The 13,150-nt window shown below is 53.7% G+C and overlaps 4 protein-coding genes across 4 annotated transcripts; 2 read left to right on the top strand and 2 right to left on the bottom strand.

Moving 5' to 3' along the window:
• The first annotated feature begins 843 nt into the window (after window positions 1-843).
• On the top strand, window positions 844-1,688 carry BDP55DRAFT_210256 (uncharacterized protein). The gene has a single exon (XM_060565992.1). It carries the CDS (start codon window positions 1,055-1,057, stop codon window positions 1,625-1,627), a length of 573 nt encoding a protein of 190 aa, XP_060435641.1. The 5' UTR covers window positions 844-1,054; the 3' UTR covers window positions 1,628-1,688.
• Window positions 1,689-3,150: 1,462 nt separating this feature from the next.
• On the top strand, window positions 3,151-4,431 carry BDP55DRAFT_210204 (uncharacterized protein). Its single transcript, XM_060565991.1, has 3 exons — window positions 3,151-3,397; window positions 3,645-3,887; window positions 3,987-4,431. The coding sequence occupies exons 1-3, from the start codon at window positions 3,385-3,387 to the stop codon at window positions 4,391-4,393; spliced, it is 663 nt and encodes a 220-aa protein (XP_060435640.1). The 5' UTR covers window positions 3,151-3,384; the 3' UTR covers window positions 4,394-4,431.
• A 1,669-nt stretch (window positions 4,432-6,100) lies between these two features.
• On the bottom strand, window positions 6,101-9,351 carry BDP55DRAFT_689900 (fungal-specific transcription factor; the record flags this gene model as incomplete). The annotated part of the gene is made up of 4 exons (XM_060576792.1): window positions 6,101-6,940; window positions 7,001-7,934; window positions 7,995-8,870; window positions 8,990-9,351. 4 exons carry the CDS (start codon window positions 9,349-9,351, stop codon window positions 6,101-6,103), a joined length of 3,012 nt encoding a protein of 1,003 aa, XP_060435639.1.
• A 2,950-nt stretch (window positions 9,352-12,301) lies between these two features.
• Window positions 12,302-13,134, bottom strand: BDP55DRAFT_210119 (uncharacterized protein). The gene has a single exon (XM_060565989.1). The coding sequence runs from the start codon at window positions 13,003-13,005 to the stop codon at window positions 12,520-12,522; it is 486 nt and encodes a 161-aa protein (XP_060435638.1). The 5' UTR covers window positions 13,006-13,134; the 3' UTR covers window positions 12,302-12,519.
• Window positions 13,135-13,150: the final 16 nt, after the last annotated feature.

Genomic DNA, 13,150 nt, shown 5'->3' with positions numbered 1-13,150 from the left:
CAAAACATTTCCTCCCAACGAGGTTCCCCGAGGCACAGACAAGCGGGGAAGTTCTGACTGTACAGAGCCCTGGAGTACCTAGCTAAGTACCAATTAGTGGTTGCTGTGCAGCAACGCAGAGCTCGACCCCTGCCTCGGGCCGGACTTTGAGTGGGCCAAACGGGGGTCTCCCAGAGTCCAATGGGCGCGTTGGCTATCCCGTTTTGCACCCATTTGGGGAAGGCGCTTTCTGTGCCGCCCACGCCAGAATCCGTGTTTCCCGCGATGATGTGCGCCAGGTAGGCACGACAGGCACAAGCGGAAGCCTCTAGTTCAGTGGACGGATAGGTGACAGGCAGGCGCAAACTGCGGGTGGTGTCGCGCAGACGCAACTAATGGCACAGCGCTCCAATCACACGTCGCGCTGCCCGCCCTTCAGTCTCACCCGTCCCGTCCCTCCGTGCCTTCCATCCATCCATTCTCTTCCATCCCTCTGTGCCTCTCTCGACTTCCACCTTTTCTCTCTCTCACCCAGCAGCCTGACTAAGGAACTTGCTCCCGCATTCTTTCCAGGTGGCACTGAACCATCGTATCAGACATTGACTTTGCCATTTCTCGTCCCGTCATTTCAAAGCCATCTTTGCGGTCGATAGACGAAATTACCAAGCGACATTTGTTGGTCGCCGTTTACTCGACGCCCCCAGCCAAGCGCTCGGAATCTGTCTCAGGCTTTGCGACGCTGCAACGTCGGAGCCAAAGCCGTTCAACCCAAGAACGCCGACGCGCGCGCGCTGTTTGGCACGATTTCTGGTGCTAGCCTGATCCTTTCGTTTTCCTCAACGTCTTTGCGTGCATTGCACATTGCAAATCGCACCCCTCATCGTCACTTGGCCGCGCCATCCGACAAACGTCTGCGACAAATCCTCAACAGCCGTGCAGCCCTACGAGCGAACGACCGACCGTCACTGCGTTCCTGCAGGCAATTTGCCTTACGACTACACATGCGAGTCTAACCATCGCGCCACGGACTATACGTCATCACGAAGTACCTTAGTTTCCGACTAAAGGCACAGCAATGCCCATCCTTCCTCGCCAAACCACCACGGACGGTGTCGTCGTGGTCCCCGCCACGTACGGCGGCTGGTCGAGCCTCCCCGCTGGCGCGATCGTGGGCATCACCCTCGGCGCCGTCGCCGGATTCCTGCTCGTCCTGTGGATGATCTACACCTGTCTCAACTTTGGCCGGCCGGTCGAGGCCTCATCGTCATCGGTATACACCGGCACCGCGTCAGTCGTCTCTGTGCGGCGGCAGCGATCCAAGAGCCGGCACCGGCACCATAAACACCGCAGCCCGCGGGCGAGGGTGATTGCGACGGAAGAGGTGCGGGTCAGAGAGAGCGTGAGTAGGCCGCCGCCGGGGCCGGGGGGCGGCGGTCCTATTATTGTTGACGCGGCGCCGCCGCCGCCGATGCAGGAGCGGCGGAGCTATAGTCGGGTACCGCCGCCGAGGGTCGTGACGGATGACGAGGAGGATGAGGTGGTTGTGATTGAAGAGCATTCGCCGTCGGATAGAAGGAGAAGGCGGCATAGTAGCTCGCGGCGGCACAGTCACCGGGGAGAGAGCCGGCGTCGGAGCAGGGACTACTGAGGTTTGGAGTGTCTACCCACGTTCAGATCGCGTTGATTCTTTTTTTTACTCTCCAGCGACTGAATAATTGTTGGGACCATTTTTGTAATAGATTTCGTTGCGGTGCCGTGAGTGCGGCATATTCACGTGAGCGATGAGCGATGTTGTACGAGCCATTTTTGTTGGGATGGACGATATACTAGGGCGATGTACGTCAAACACGGACATGGGATACTGGATACTGGAGATACCGATCGGAGCGGGAAGGTAAGGATGGAGAAAGGAGGGAAGGAAGTGTCAGATGGAAGATCAAGTGTGGGGTGACTCCGGACAGCGGGATGGGGCCGAAGACGTGTTCGGTTTCGATACGAAAGCCCGTACACCAATCTCATAAGTTGGGACGTGGTTGATCCAAAGGGCTTCCCGAATACGGCGGATTTGGTGATCCCATGATCGTTCATCGCGCCAATGGGTGGGCATTATGGTGCTGCCTCGGTAGCCGGTGCGCGCGTCTGAAGAGGTTGCAATAATCCGGGCCTCGTCACCTGTTATCACGCATGAGAAGACATCTGAAGGGAATAAGTGGTGAAATAAGATCTGTTACGGTCGAGCATTTGTTGGAGGGAATGGAGCGTATTCTGATGGATGAGATGGAAGGCGATTGATACCAAGGCGCGGATATAATCTGGACTATTTTTAACATTTCCTCTCATTGCTCTAATCTGCTGAAAAACCATTGAAGAAGAATGCAGTTGAGGTCCGTCAGTTCCCTCACTAACGGAGTTTCCGCGCCCATGAAGTGATTGGTATTTGCAATAGTGACATGCTCACGCTCTGGAATGTGCAGCTACTGCAGGGTACCAAGGGTAAGGCATTGATGAACAGAAATCGACGATGCTCCTGGCAAAACCTTGGATGAATGAGATAGGCAAGTAAAACTTGTAAGCTCTTCCCCGTCAAGTCAACCCAAGGTAGATAGATAAATAATGCACTGGCAGGTGTGGTCAAATGGGGATTGGCCAATGGTGGCAGCAGGAGCCGCATTTCACATGCTTTCCCCGGACTTGTGGAGGAGGGTACCTACGCCCTGCTCCAAATAGTTTCAGAATGACATCACCTGCGAGCTTTCGGCTTCCCGGTCGTGCACCACGTCCACACTTCAGGTACCACCATAGATAGGTACCAGTATCCAATTCTTCACGAGACAAATCAAACAATCAGGCACAGGCACAGGCACAGGCACAGGCAAGTTCCTAATCCGGCAATTGGTAGTAAAGGGCGCCGTCCATTTGCACACACACACACACATACACACACACTCCCTTTCCCGATTCTACCATTTTCGACGCTAGGCAGCTTACCTAGGGTGCTCAAGGTACCTCACCTCTGAGAGCTTTTGTTGTCTGGCTTGTGAGACATCATAGCTCCTACTTCCATCCTTCCCGCGGCCGACGTATAGCTCCGAGTAGTGTAGCTCGGGGCGTCTCTCCCTCCCTTTTAACGTTTGACCTTTCCCTTCCCACCTTTCCTGCCTCTGTGCTTCTCCTGTACGTTTATCTTTTCACACCAACTCGAACATCTGTGTCTACCCAAACTGTGGATAACAACACCTCACCCGCAAGACGTCAACGAAACCCGAACTTCACTTGGCTCCAGGAACTATACAAGAGACCAAATTGGTCCGTTTTCACAAGCTTGAAAGATTCATCTACGATTTTATAGCTCCACACGGCAAGACAGCAAGACGTCCTTCGATTCGAAGCTGACACGAGCGCAAGATGGATCATCCAGGTACGCAGACGTCACCCATACACACACAAACACCCTGAACGAGACGGCAGCATCTCGCTGCCAACACTTACAAGAACCCTGGCTGTATATCATGGCGGCTACGGTGCGCTATCCCCCACGCCCGCAACTCGGTGCTTCGGGGTGGTCGAATCTTGAGTCGCTGGGCCGCTCGCCCCCTTTCTCCCGTAGTAGATTCAACTAGACAAGCTCAAGAGCGTCATTTTTACTGACAAGCATCCGGCTACAGTCAAGGAGATCAAGACCGTCATCCGGGACCTAGTCCAGGGATCCCCTGAGAAGCAGCAGAATGCTCTCTACTCCAACTTCACCGAGGACGCCTCGTTCACCCACCCATTTTGCCATGTCCCGTCCTTTGGCAATATCCAGATCCCGTTTCTCTTCACCATCAATTCGCGCTGGTTGGTCCTCATGATTTACCGCTGGTACCGCATTTTGAGCCCTAATATTGAAATGGAGATTGAGTCTTCCGGTACGTTCCCTGTTGTCAGTCTGGTCAGCTATCTCTCTTGGAGGCAGCTTTCTACAGCATAACAATGTACTACAGTCCGAAATGCTAAACCCCCCACAGTCCAAGACCAGAAGACAAACCTGCTCTACGTCAAGATGCGCCAAGACTTCCGCCTGTGGTTCGTTCCCTTCTACTCGGCCCCCGTCGACTTCGTCGTCGTCCTTCGCCTGGAAACCCGCACCATCGACGCCAACGGCAACCCGCTGCCCCGTGGCTACGGCGACACCGCCTCTGTCGGAACCCGTCAACGCCAGTTCATTGTCAGTCAGGAGGATCACTACCAGGTCGGCGAGTGGCTCAAGTTTATCGCCCCATTCTTCGGCTACTGGGCCTGGCACGCCTGGACCCTCTTGGCAACGGCGCTGTGTGTCGTTGGCGCCTTCTTTGGCTATCCCCTGACCTTGCTTTTCGGACAAATGGCTGGCCCCAACAGTAACGGTAACGGTCAGGAGAGTAAGCGGGAGTAGGACATCGCGGTTGACGACCTGTTTATCTTTTTGGGAGAGTTTCAGAATGGCCTAGCAAGAGTAGCTAATGAGGTGTCAAGCAAGTCTTGGTATTGATTGTGCGAAAGTTGAGTGAGGAGGAAGGCATGTCTTTGAAGTATGGATAGTCAACTGGCATGGTATTAGGTTTGTACTCTCAGCGAATAGTTGCCGGTACTAAATGGGGTACTAAATGGGGTATGGTTAGCAACCTACGCAGGGCATTGGGCTTTGAACTATGGTCCCTGAGTTTGACTTGATCATGCTTTCCGTGGATACGGGCTCGTGTAAAGGAGTGACCTTCATCGTCGACCATCCCAGCTAGTGTAGAGAAGCGACGTGAGGTCAGTTTTACCCTGGGGACTCGCACCTCATTCATTCGAACGTAAGATGGCCCGCTCCTGTGACACTCGCCTCGTTCCTTCTTCCTCGACTTCACTTGGCATGTGAGGGCTGAGGTTATATATACCACCCCAACTCCACACATGTCACCAGCATAGCAGCGTCCGTCTAGGTCGGCGGGTCAGGTCAAGTTGTGTGCGAGGTGGCCGAGTTGGTCAAAATAATAAAAAATAAATACTCCAATGAAGTCAGATTTCGGATTGACTGAGGGGCGTGCTGTTCAATTACGGGCAGGGGCGTGAGTTCTAGTTGAGGTATCCCCCTCCCCCTCCCCCTTCCCTTCCCCCTTCCTTTCTTTTTTTTATATGTATTAGAAGAAAGAGGTTCATTGATACTTGGTTAACCCTATTCAACGCTGGTTATGAGTTGCTCAACATACGTAAATCCAACACTTCCGAGTACAATCAACTCCATGTTATAATTGGTACACTATTTTTGGTGATGGCATATTAAAGAAGCGTGAAATGGTCCATTTTCTTGTTCGATCTAACGAGGAGACTTAGTATAATCGACAAAAGTCTCACTGGCTCTCCTCTCTCTGTCTCTACACTCACTACCTTACTTCACCTCTACTTTTTCCCTCTCTCTCTCTCTCTCTCTCTCTCTCTCTCTCTCTCTCCCCTCACTCGCTTTTCTGGGTATACCAAAATTCAGACGGCAAGCAACAGATTTTCCTTGCACCCACGGGACCAGCCTCCCTCTCTCCAGCTTCATCTCAACACGAAAACCACTCTCGCCATTCATTCTTTGAATATGTCCATCCGAGCAATATACGTCTGTCCACACCGAGTTGGTCCCTTTTCTGTTGTGTTTTGAAAGATTTGCTCACCCTTTTTTGCCAATCCGGTTCGTCAATATATATATATAAAATAAAAAGAGGTCTTGCCTGCCATCCCTGCTTTTTCTGATCCATATCCCCGGCCTGTGTCCGTATCTTTCGTACGGGTTGAGGTTCATCACATAATATACTATACTGCAAGTCATGAAGCCCGGCTGGCGTCATCCTTCCCTTCAAAGAGAGAAGGCGGCGTGTCCGGCACGGAGGCGTCAACTGAGATTTCTCCCAGAGGCCGCCGGCGTCGTGGCCGAAGCACATACACCCGCCAGCCCTTCCATTTTTGGCGTTTCCCAGCCGTTTTTATTTTGTGTTGGTATCATCATAAGGGCTAGTAATGCATTTCTAGCACGGAGGCGTCATCATGGAATTATCTCTTTTTCCAAGAAGCCGCCGGCGTCGTGCCATTTTCTCTTTTTTCTTTCGTTGGTTGTTGGCGTTTCTCGTCTCCTTCACATCCCGTTTCGCCCGTTCGCGTTGCCGTTCGGACCCTGCTGTTGATCCGGGGATTGTTGTTGCTGTTGCTGTTGCTGCGCCTGTGACTGCTGCTGTCCCCCAAAGAAGAAGCCATCGAAAATGTTCATCTGCTGGCCGTCACTGAAGTCGTGGTGCATGTTATCCCAGTTGATGCCGAATCCCAGGTCAAGCTGTGGTGTCGTCACGTCTCCGGAACCGCCAAGCTCGCCGTTGGGGTTACCGCCTTGCAGGCTCTGGAAGAAATCCATGGTCTGGATGTCTGGGTAATCGGCCACACCATACGATGATGACCCCTGCTGCTGCTGCTGATTCAAGAAGGATCCGCCGCTGCTGGTCCGCTGATTCGCCACGCGGCGGGGCACCGGAGGCGAGGCCACGAAGGAAGGATCGATTTCCGAAGGGCTGCCCTGGCTGGGGGCCATCATATTGAAGTCCGTGGCGCGCGGGGAATGGCGCGGTGGGAGGTCGCCAGCGACGGAGAGACTCGGAGACGAAAGGGTATCTGACAGCGCCAAGTCCATCTGGAAGTTGCCCTGCCCCGACGACTGGTGTTGTTGGTGGCGGCGGCGGGGTGCAACACTCGCAGTCGATGTCGATGCCCCGTCACCCGAGGCAGAGCTCCACTCGAATTGTCTCTCGCGCATCTTGCGCGGCGGCACCGAGTTGAAGCCACCGGTCGAGTTGGCCATCTTGATAGTGGCCTTTGCGGTACGATCAAATGCGTCGCGGCAGGTCTCGGCCGGTGGGCACTTGTCAATCAGGTCAGTGAAGACAGACTTGGCGGCCAGGATGGTGAAGTCGACTTCGTCCATTGTCTATGCCATTGTACGTTAGAGCTATTTCAATTGATCTCAAAATCAAGGGAGTTAACTTACCAGTCGGCTTCTGACAATGGGCGAGTGCCAGATAGCGTAGAGGTAGGATATGCCAGCCATGAAAAGATGATGAGTCGACAGATACGTGTAGCTGACTAACCCGCTCAAGTGTAGCTGGCGGTAGATACGCAGGATCTTTTGCCCGGCCTCGGCGACCTTGAGATAGATTCTGTCCTCGTCCTCCCGCAGCTCCGCCTGAAAAGCTGTCGGGCTGTTCACCTCGTTGGAGGTGTTGTACTCGCCCTCGAACATGGCGGGCACGCTCAAACTCTGGCGGTAGAGCATGATGATGGCCTGCCAGTAGTTAAGTTCCAGGAACTCGGTCGAAAATGCCACGCCCGTCTCCTCCCGCGTTGGGGCCGAGTTCTTCCACTGGTACAGCCTACGGTCGATATCGATGCGCCACGAGCGGAAGGAGTCGAACTTGACGAGAAACGGCGACGGCAGGTGGGTGTGCATGTCCGAGTTGGTCAGGTTCTGGCCCGACGCCCGAACGACCTGTGTCTGGTTGTATTGCAGCACTTGGAGGATCTCAGACTGCAACAGCCGGAGCTTGAAGTAGTGGTAAGCCACGTGCTTGTAGCTCGGCTCAGATGAGTCGGCGGGCTTCTCTAAAAATCCAGTCGATGCGATGTACTGATCGTCCAAGAGCGAGGGGAATTCGGTTGTGATGACCTGGTCGCTGATGCCGAATGGTCGTCCGACGCAGGTGCTCACCAGACGATCCAAGGAGTAGGTGCACCACCAAAGCCTCCGCCTCATGTCGCGGATGTACAGTCTTCGGCCCCTCTCGCGTGACTGGGCGTTCCTGGCTTCGTTCACTTCGCCGTTCTCATCCTTGACCAGATCTCGCATGGCCGGTTCCACGTCGCTTCCATCTTCGTAGTGCAAGCCTAGATCCACAGCTAAGCGCACGGCAACGCCAATGATATACCTGTCAACTTGTCAGAATCGTGTCTCATAATGCGATCAGCTTGTCAGGGATGGAACTCACCACAGGCCGGGAGGAACAGGTCGAAGGAGCGCAAAGTTGGCTAACAACAGCACAGCTTGCAACACCTCCAACCCACCGCCGCTGTTGCCCAGACAAGCCTCGAGATGCACGATGGCGCTCGCATGGTACTCCTCTGGCTGTGCCTGGCCAAACTTGTTCGCATCCGCTGGATTGCGCGGTCCGGCACCCGAACCCTCAGATTTCACAGGCTCGCCCACAATCACACCACATCCGATTGCAAAGACCATGTTCAGCATGTACAGCTCCCGAGCTCCCTTTGGCCCACTGGGATCAGCGTACGCCTGGTCGAACATTTGCATAAACTCCCCTCGGTGCAGAATGGGGATCTGGGGATTCGCGTGCTCAAAATACAGAGTCACAAGCCTCATACCCACGTCTTTCTCAGGGAAATTTGCCGGCCGGATCGTGGGTTTCGTGTGCAACCCGAAGAAGGAGTCGCGCATAGATGTCCCGCTGCCAATCGGTAAGCCCTTGCCACCAATTCGGTCCTGCGTCCCGTTGTGATCCGACACAGAATATTGCACAGCGGCGAAGACTACACGATTGAACGAGACCCCTGAAGCCGAAGCCAATGATCGTGGTTTCGATGGGCTGACGATATCAAGCATTCCCGTACCACCGCTCTCTGCCTTTTTGGCCTTCTCCAGGTCGGGGCGGTGTATGCTACTCTTCGCTGTCCCGGCCCCATCAACACTCTCCGAGCGCGCCGAGGGGGCAATGTCTGTCGTCGATTTCGCGATCTCGGCACCGGGACGTGAGCAGAGCTCCAGGTTCTCGGCAGGTGGAAAAGGTATGTTTTGGTTGGCGAGCAGTGCCTCTAGCTGTTCTACGCGGGTTTCGAGATAGAAGACGTAGCTTTACGAGTCACAATATTAGCACTCAATCGACAATCGAGGTGATGCCTCTTGCGCGCACATGCGCGCGCACTAAGCAACTCCCAATATAGGTACGCTACACGGACAAGTGGTTTATACCTTCTGGGAATCTCCTTCTTTGTGATGGGGTCGTAGCCCACGCAGGCGACGCCGGCCTTTGCGCAGCTCGCACAACTGGGCAGCTTCTGGTCGCATCTGTTCTTCCGTAGGCGACAGCGGTTACAGGCGCTCACGTTGCGGAAGTTGCTGCTCTGGCCTGCTTTGCCTCCTCCGCTTCCTCCGTTTTTCTCAGCAGAAGTGAGGGCCGCGCCGATATTGGCCAACAGATCGTTTTGTTCGGCTGCTGACGGGCTCTGGTCGATGCCAGCAGAGGGGGGCGGGGAGACGTCGACATCGTAGGAGCCTTGGCGCGGGCGCTTCGTCGGCTTGAGGGTGGGCGATGGCGGTGAGTGAGCCGGCATCGTGTCAGGGGAACGTCTCTTAATCGAACGGTATCAGGCGGCTTTTCGGAAAGAGGAGACGGAGCGGGGAAGGTTGGGACGAGTATAGTGTTGGGATTGACTTCCGGAGGCGCGGCTGCCGGCCGGTCGGGGTGAGTCGGAGGCTGGTTATAGAGCCGACTCTAGACGAGGTAGAGAGTAGGAGGCACAGGCCGTCCTGTACACTTCAAGGTGAGCGCAAGTCCCTCAGCCAGGACTGGCGAAAGGTGCGGTTGTGAGAGGGAGTAGGAAGAGGTGAGAGTGAAGGTGGGAAAGGCTGGACGTCGGTGAGACATACAAAAGTGTTGGAAACAGCCTGTTATCGCGACGCTATCTCGACTTGCACAGTGACAGCTCCACACATCATTCGGCAGTGGGCACAGACGGTAGGAAGAAGGGGACCTCTTGTCTCGTCTACCTAATCCCAGCGGACTAAGGCGGCGCTAGAGGCAAGGGCCGGTTCTAGGCTGGACAGACGTAGACGATGGGGGGGGGTTCTCTGCAACGGAGTGGCGGCGGGCCTGGGAAATGGCAAAGGCGATCGGGACTGTGAAGGTCACGAAGTATGTACAGATTGGCGAGCGACAGACCCTTCAGCTGGGATCGCTCTGGATGTTGGGGATCTGACCGAGATTCAGGTCAGGGCTGCGCATGTCGAGTCGGTCAGAGGACAGGCGGACAGCGGACGGCGGAAGACGGCGACGGCGGCGGCGGGATGCTGCAGACAAGCGAGAGGGAGAGATAGACAGGCCCAGTAGCTTGTCTGAAGGATGGGAAAGAAGACAAAGTGATTCAACGGTGGTGGGAATTCCCGCATACGACAAAGGTCAAGCTACCTCGAATCGAGCTGGGCTGTGGGATATGCGCAGTGGTAGGTGAAGAAAGAGGCGGTCGGTGAAATGACAAGAGCAAAGAGCACACCAATTTGAGGTAAACGGGATGGATGGACGCGCTAATTGGAAAGGACCAATCTGCAGCTGGCGATATTAGTTTTCGTTGACCTAAGCACTTTTTTTTCTTCCCCTTCCTTCCTTCAGCTGATAAGGAAAGCAGGAAGGAGGGTCCATCGTACTCGGCCAGTTAGTTTGTGGTGCGCCTGGCACGGAAAGTGGAGGTCTGGAGACAACTGGAAAGTTGAAGGAGTCAAGCCACAGGTGAGAAGTGACTGCGCTTGCTACAACATCATCATCCTTCTTCATCATTGAATAATTCCATCTATCATTTAAGGTACCTAACTTGAGTTGACGGGCCGAACAGAGAGCTTGATAAGTCTTCAGCCACAAGGCACACGACCAGCAGCCAACTCTCTTTTTAATCATCATGTCTCTCGCGTCCCCCCCCCAAACCACTAAAAGACCCCCAAACGAGAACGAGCAAACAAAACAGCGTACGCCGTTTGGTGCCTTGGGTACCTTACTAAGGAATATGATCCCTCACCTTCTCTGAGTCTCTCTCTCTCTCTCTCTCATCTCTGTACGAGCATCATCTAGGTAAGGTACGCAGACTGCCCGCCTGTCTGCCCCCCGCACTACGACATACACCAAACACACCAATCATCGAGATCCTGACCGGCAATGCCTCGTTTGGGAACTCCATCCCGCGCTGCCGCATCGGCCTGAGCCTTTTGGCGCGCCCTCGCTTGGCTATGATGGCCGCCGGGTATCAGTTGACCATACCCTTGGAAACCGAAAGCAAGCCACCCACCCCCCAGCAAGCTAAAAAAGCCAATTGCTTTGCTCTCATTTGAAACTTGGCATTGGCTCCCTTTTTACGAGGGTCCAATTCACCCTCTTACACACATGTGTGTGAGTGTGCCTGTTATCACCCAGAACCCCCCCCTTATCTATCCGTCGAATCCGGGACCGTTTACGATTGAGACCGCCACACCCTTTAGAAGACGCCTTCTTCCTCCGTACCGGCCGCCGCCTCTGACTATCTGCTGAGTTCATCTCTAAATCATATCTTGTCTCCTCTGTTACCATGTCGTGGTGTTGTGACGTTCTGAGGATCACTATCCGTACCACCTTACTAATCGAGTTTGAAGCCACCGCCCACTTCACGATGTGTGCCCAAGATGCCCTCAAGAGTCGAGATGCGCAATTGCGATCCGTCGTTTTGAATTGACCAAACCCCAATCTCGCCAAGCGAAACTCTCAACGTTGTCATCTACCGTTCATTCGCCCATCGAATAGCAATACCGAGGTCCCCTCGGCTCCGTAGAGGTCTACCGTATCTCACCTACCCACTCCCAGCGCCGACGCACCCAACGGTCCAGCACAGGCTTAGTACACCTTTGCTAACGGACGGGGATTCTCCAATCCATCACAAGTCACAAACTATTCACCCGCTCGCCGTTATCGGTTATGGATATTGTAATCTTGATCCCCTTCTCGCTGTCAAAAGATCCCAAATGTCCATTTGTGATCCTATCCAATGAGCGATGCCAATACCGACGACCAACACGCGCATGTGAAATCCCCACAAACGTTCCAACCTAGCCTCGCTCACGATACCATCATCTATCTGCCTAACCTCCCATCTCTGAATCCCGATTCTTTCTCTTCTAGTCCCCTCTTCTCTTACCATCCCGCCGCCACCCCACAAACCCGGGGGAGCATCGTACCAAACTGCCTCATCTTTCGGATGAACCAAGGCCAGGAAATCGTACACCGTAGTAGTATAGTATAGGGTTAGGTACGGATTAGTTGCAATCATGAGACCGGGATAGCATCCGAGGAAACCGTGTCGCTGAACCCTGCGAAATCTCGTTCGAGACCAACCTTACCCCGGGTTTCTTCAAAGACAAAAAAAAACAAAAAAAGGAAGAGAGAGCATGTTGATACTTGCTTCACCCCCCGTGCATGTCTCATACAGCAAAACGCTGAATCCATGTACCACAGCATGTACGTCACCAATGTTTCGCTTGGCGTCGAACAGAAACTACCCGAGAAACACCACGGCCTCCAAGCTCATGAGGCTTGGAATCAAGGCCGGTAAACAGGTAGGTTGGTAAGGTCATGGAAGCCTGTTTCAGTCATCGCGAGGGTTATCACTTGTCACAGCGTGGTACACGATCAAATAAGGAGGGAAACAGCATGTTCGTCAAGTAAGGGTTTGTTCCCTATCAATTCTCTAAGGAATAAGCCATCATTAAAACATCAAGAGCAACAGACCTTTGCAAGTCTTGACAGGCTCCATAGAACAAATCGAGTTTCCCCCCAGTTCAGAATCCCTTCCTTGCCAAAAATTCCTGTCCCGCTCCTCCACTCTCTTTCCTCGGGTTGGTTTGGTAGGTCTGGTCGCTGTGGTATTCCCCCAAACAAATGCCATTCGCTTTTCTCTTGTTGCGCCCTGTGCGGTTTCCTGTCTCTTCGCGCTCCCTGCTCTCTTTCCAGTGTCGGTTGTTCCCTTGGACTTCCATGGTATCTCCAACTCCATATCCGAAAAGAATAATCCGTATACAAAAAAAAAACAATGGCCGAGGATCGTCGCCTGACCCGATACATGATGTGATGTTGAGCGCCTCCCTAAAGGTTTGAAAAAGTCGAAATGAACAAGAACTGAAAATCCAATCATGCAGCCCGCTGATGGGAATGGTCGAAATAAAACAAGTAACAAGACGTGAGAATCCCTCATGTTCTCTCTCCTCGGCCCGTCTGAATTAAATCGTGTGATCTTAATAACTCTTTTCTCTGATTCCTTCCGTCGTGTCCCGTGAGCGATAGTCTATGTCTTGTTGAGTCCCTTCCTGTCGATGATAACGCTGTAGGATGAAAACTCC

Source organism: Colletotrichum godetiae (assembly GCF_030913485.1).
Source record: "Colletotrichum godetiae strain CBS 193.32 chromosome Unknown BDP55scaffold_3, whole genome shotgun sequence".
Classification (NCBI taxonomy): Eukaryota; Fungi; Ascomycota; class Sordariomycetes; order Glomerellales; family Glomerellaceae; genus Colletotrichum; species Colletotrichum godetiae.
Note: the sequence above shows the minus strand (reverse complement) of the source record. Positions and strands in the feature narration are given on the sequence as shown.

Bases quoted from the DNA above. Each gene is read 5' to 3' on its own strand.
- BDP55DRAFT_210204 (XM_060565991.1), top strand. The intron at 3,888-3,986 runs GTACGTTCCCTG...AACCCCCCACAG, and splicing joins AATGGAGATTGAGTCTTCCG to TCCAAGACCAGAAGACAAAC.
- BDP55DRAFT_210256 (XM_060565992.1), top strand. From the start codon at position 1,055: ATGCCCATCCTTCCTCGCCAAACCACCACGGACGGTGTCGTCGTGGTC.
- BDP55DRAFT_210119 (XM_060565989.1), bottom strand. From the start codon at position 13,005: ATGAGGGATTCTCACGTCTTGTTACTTGTTTTATTTCGACCATTCCCA.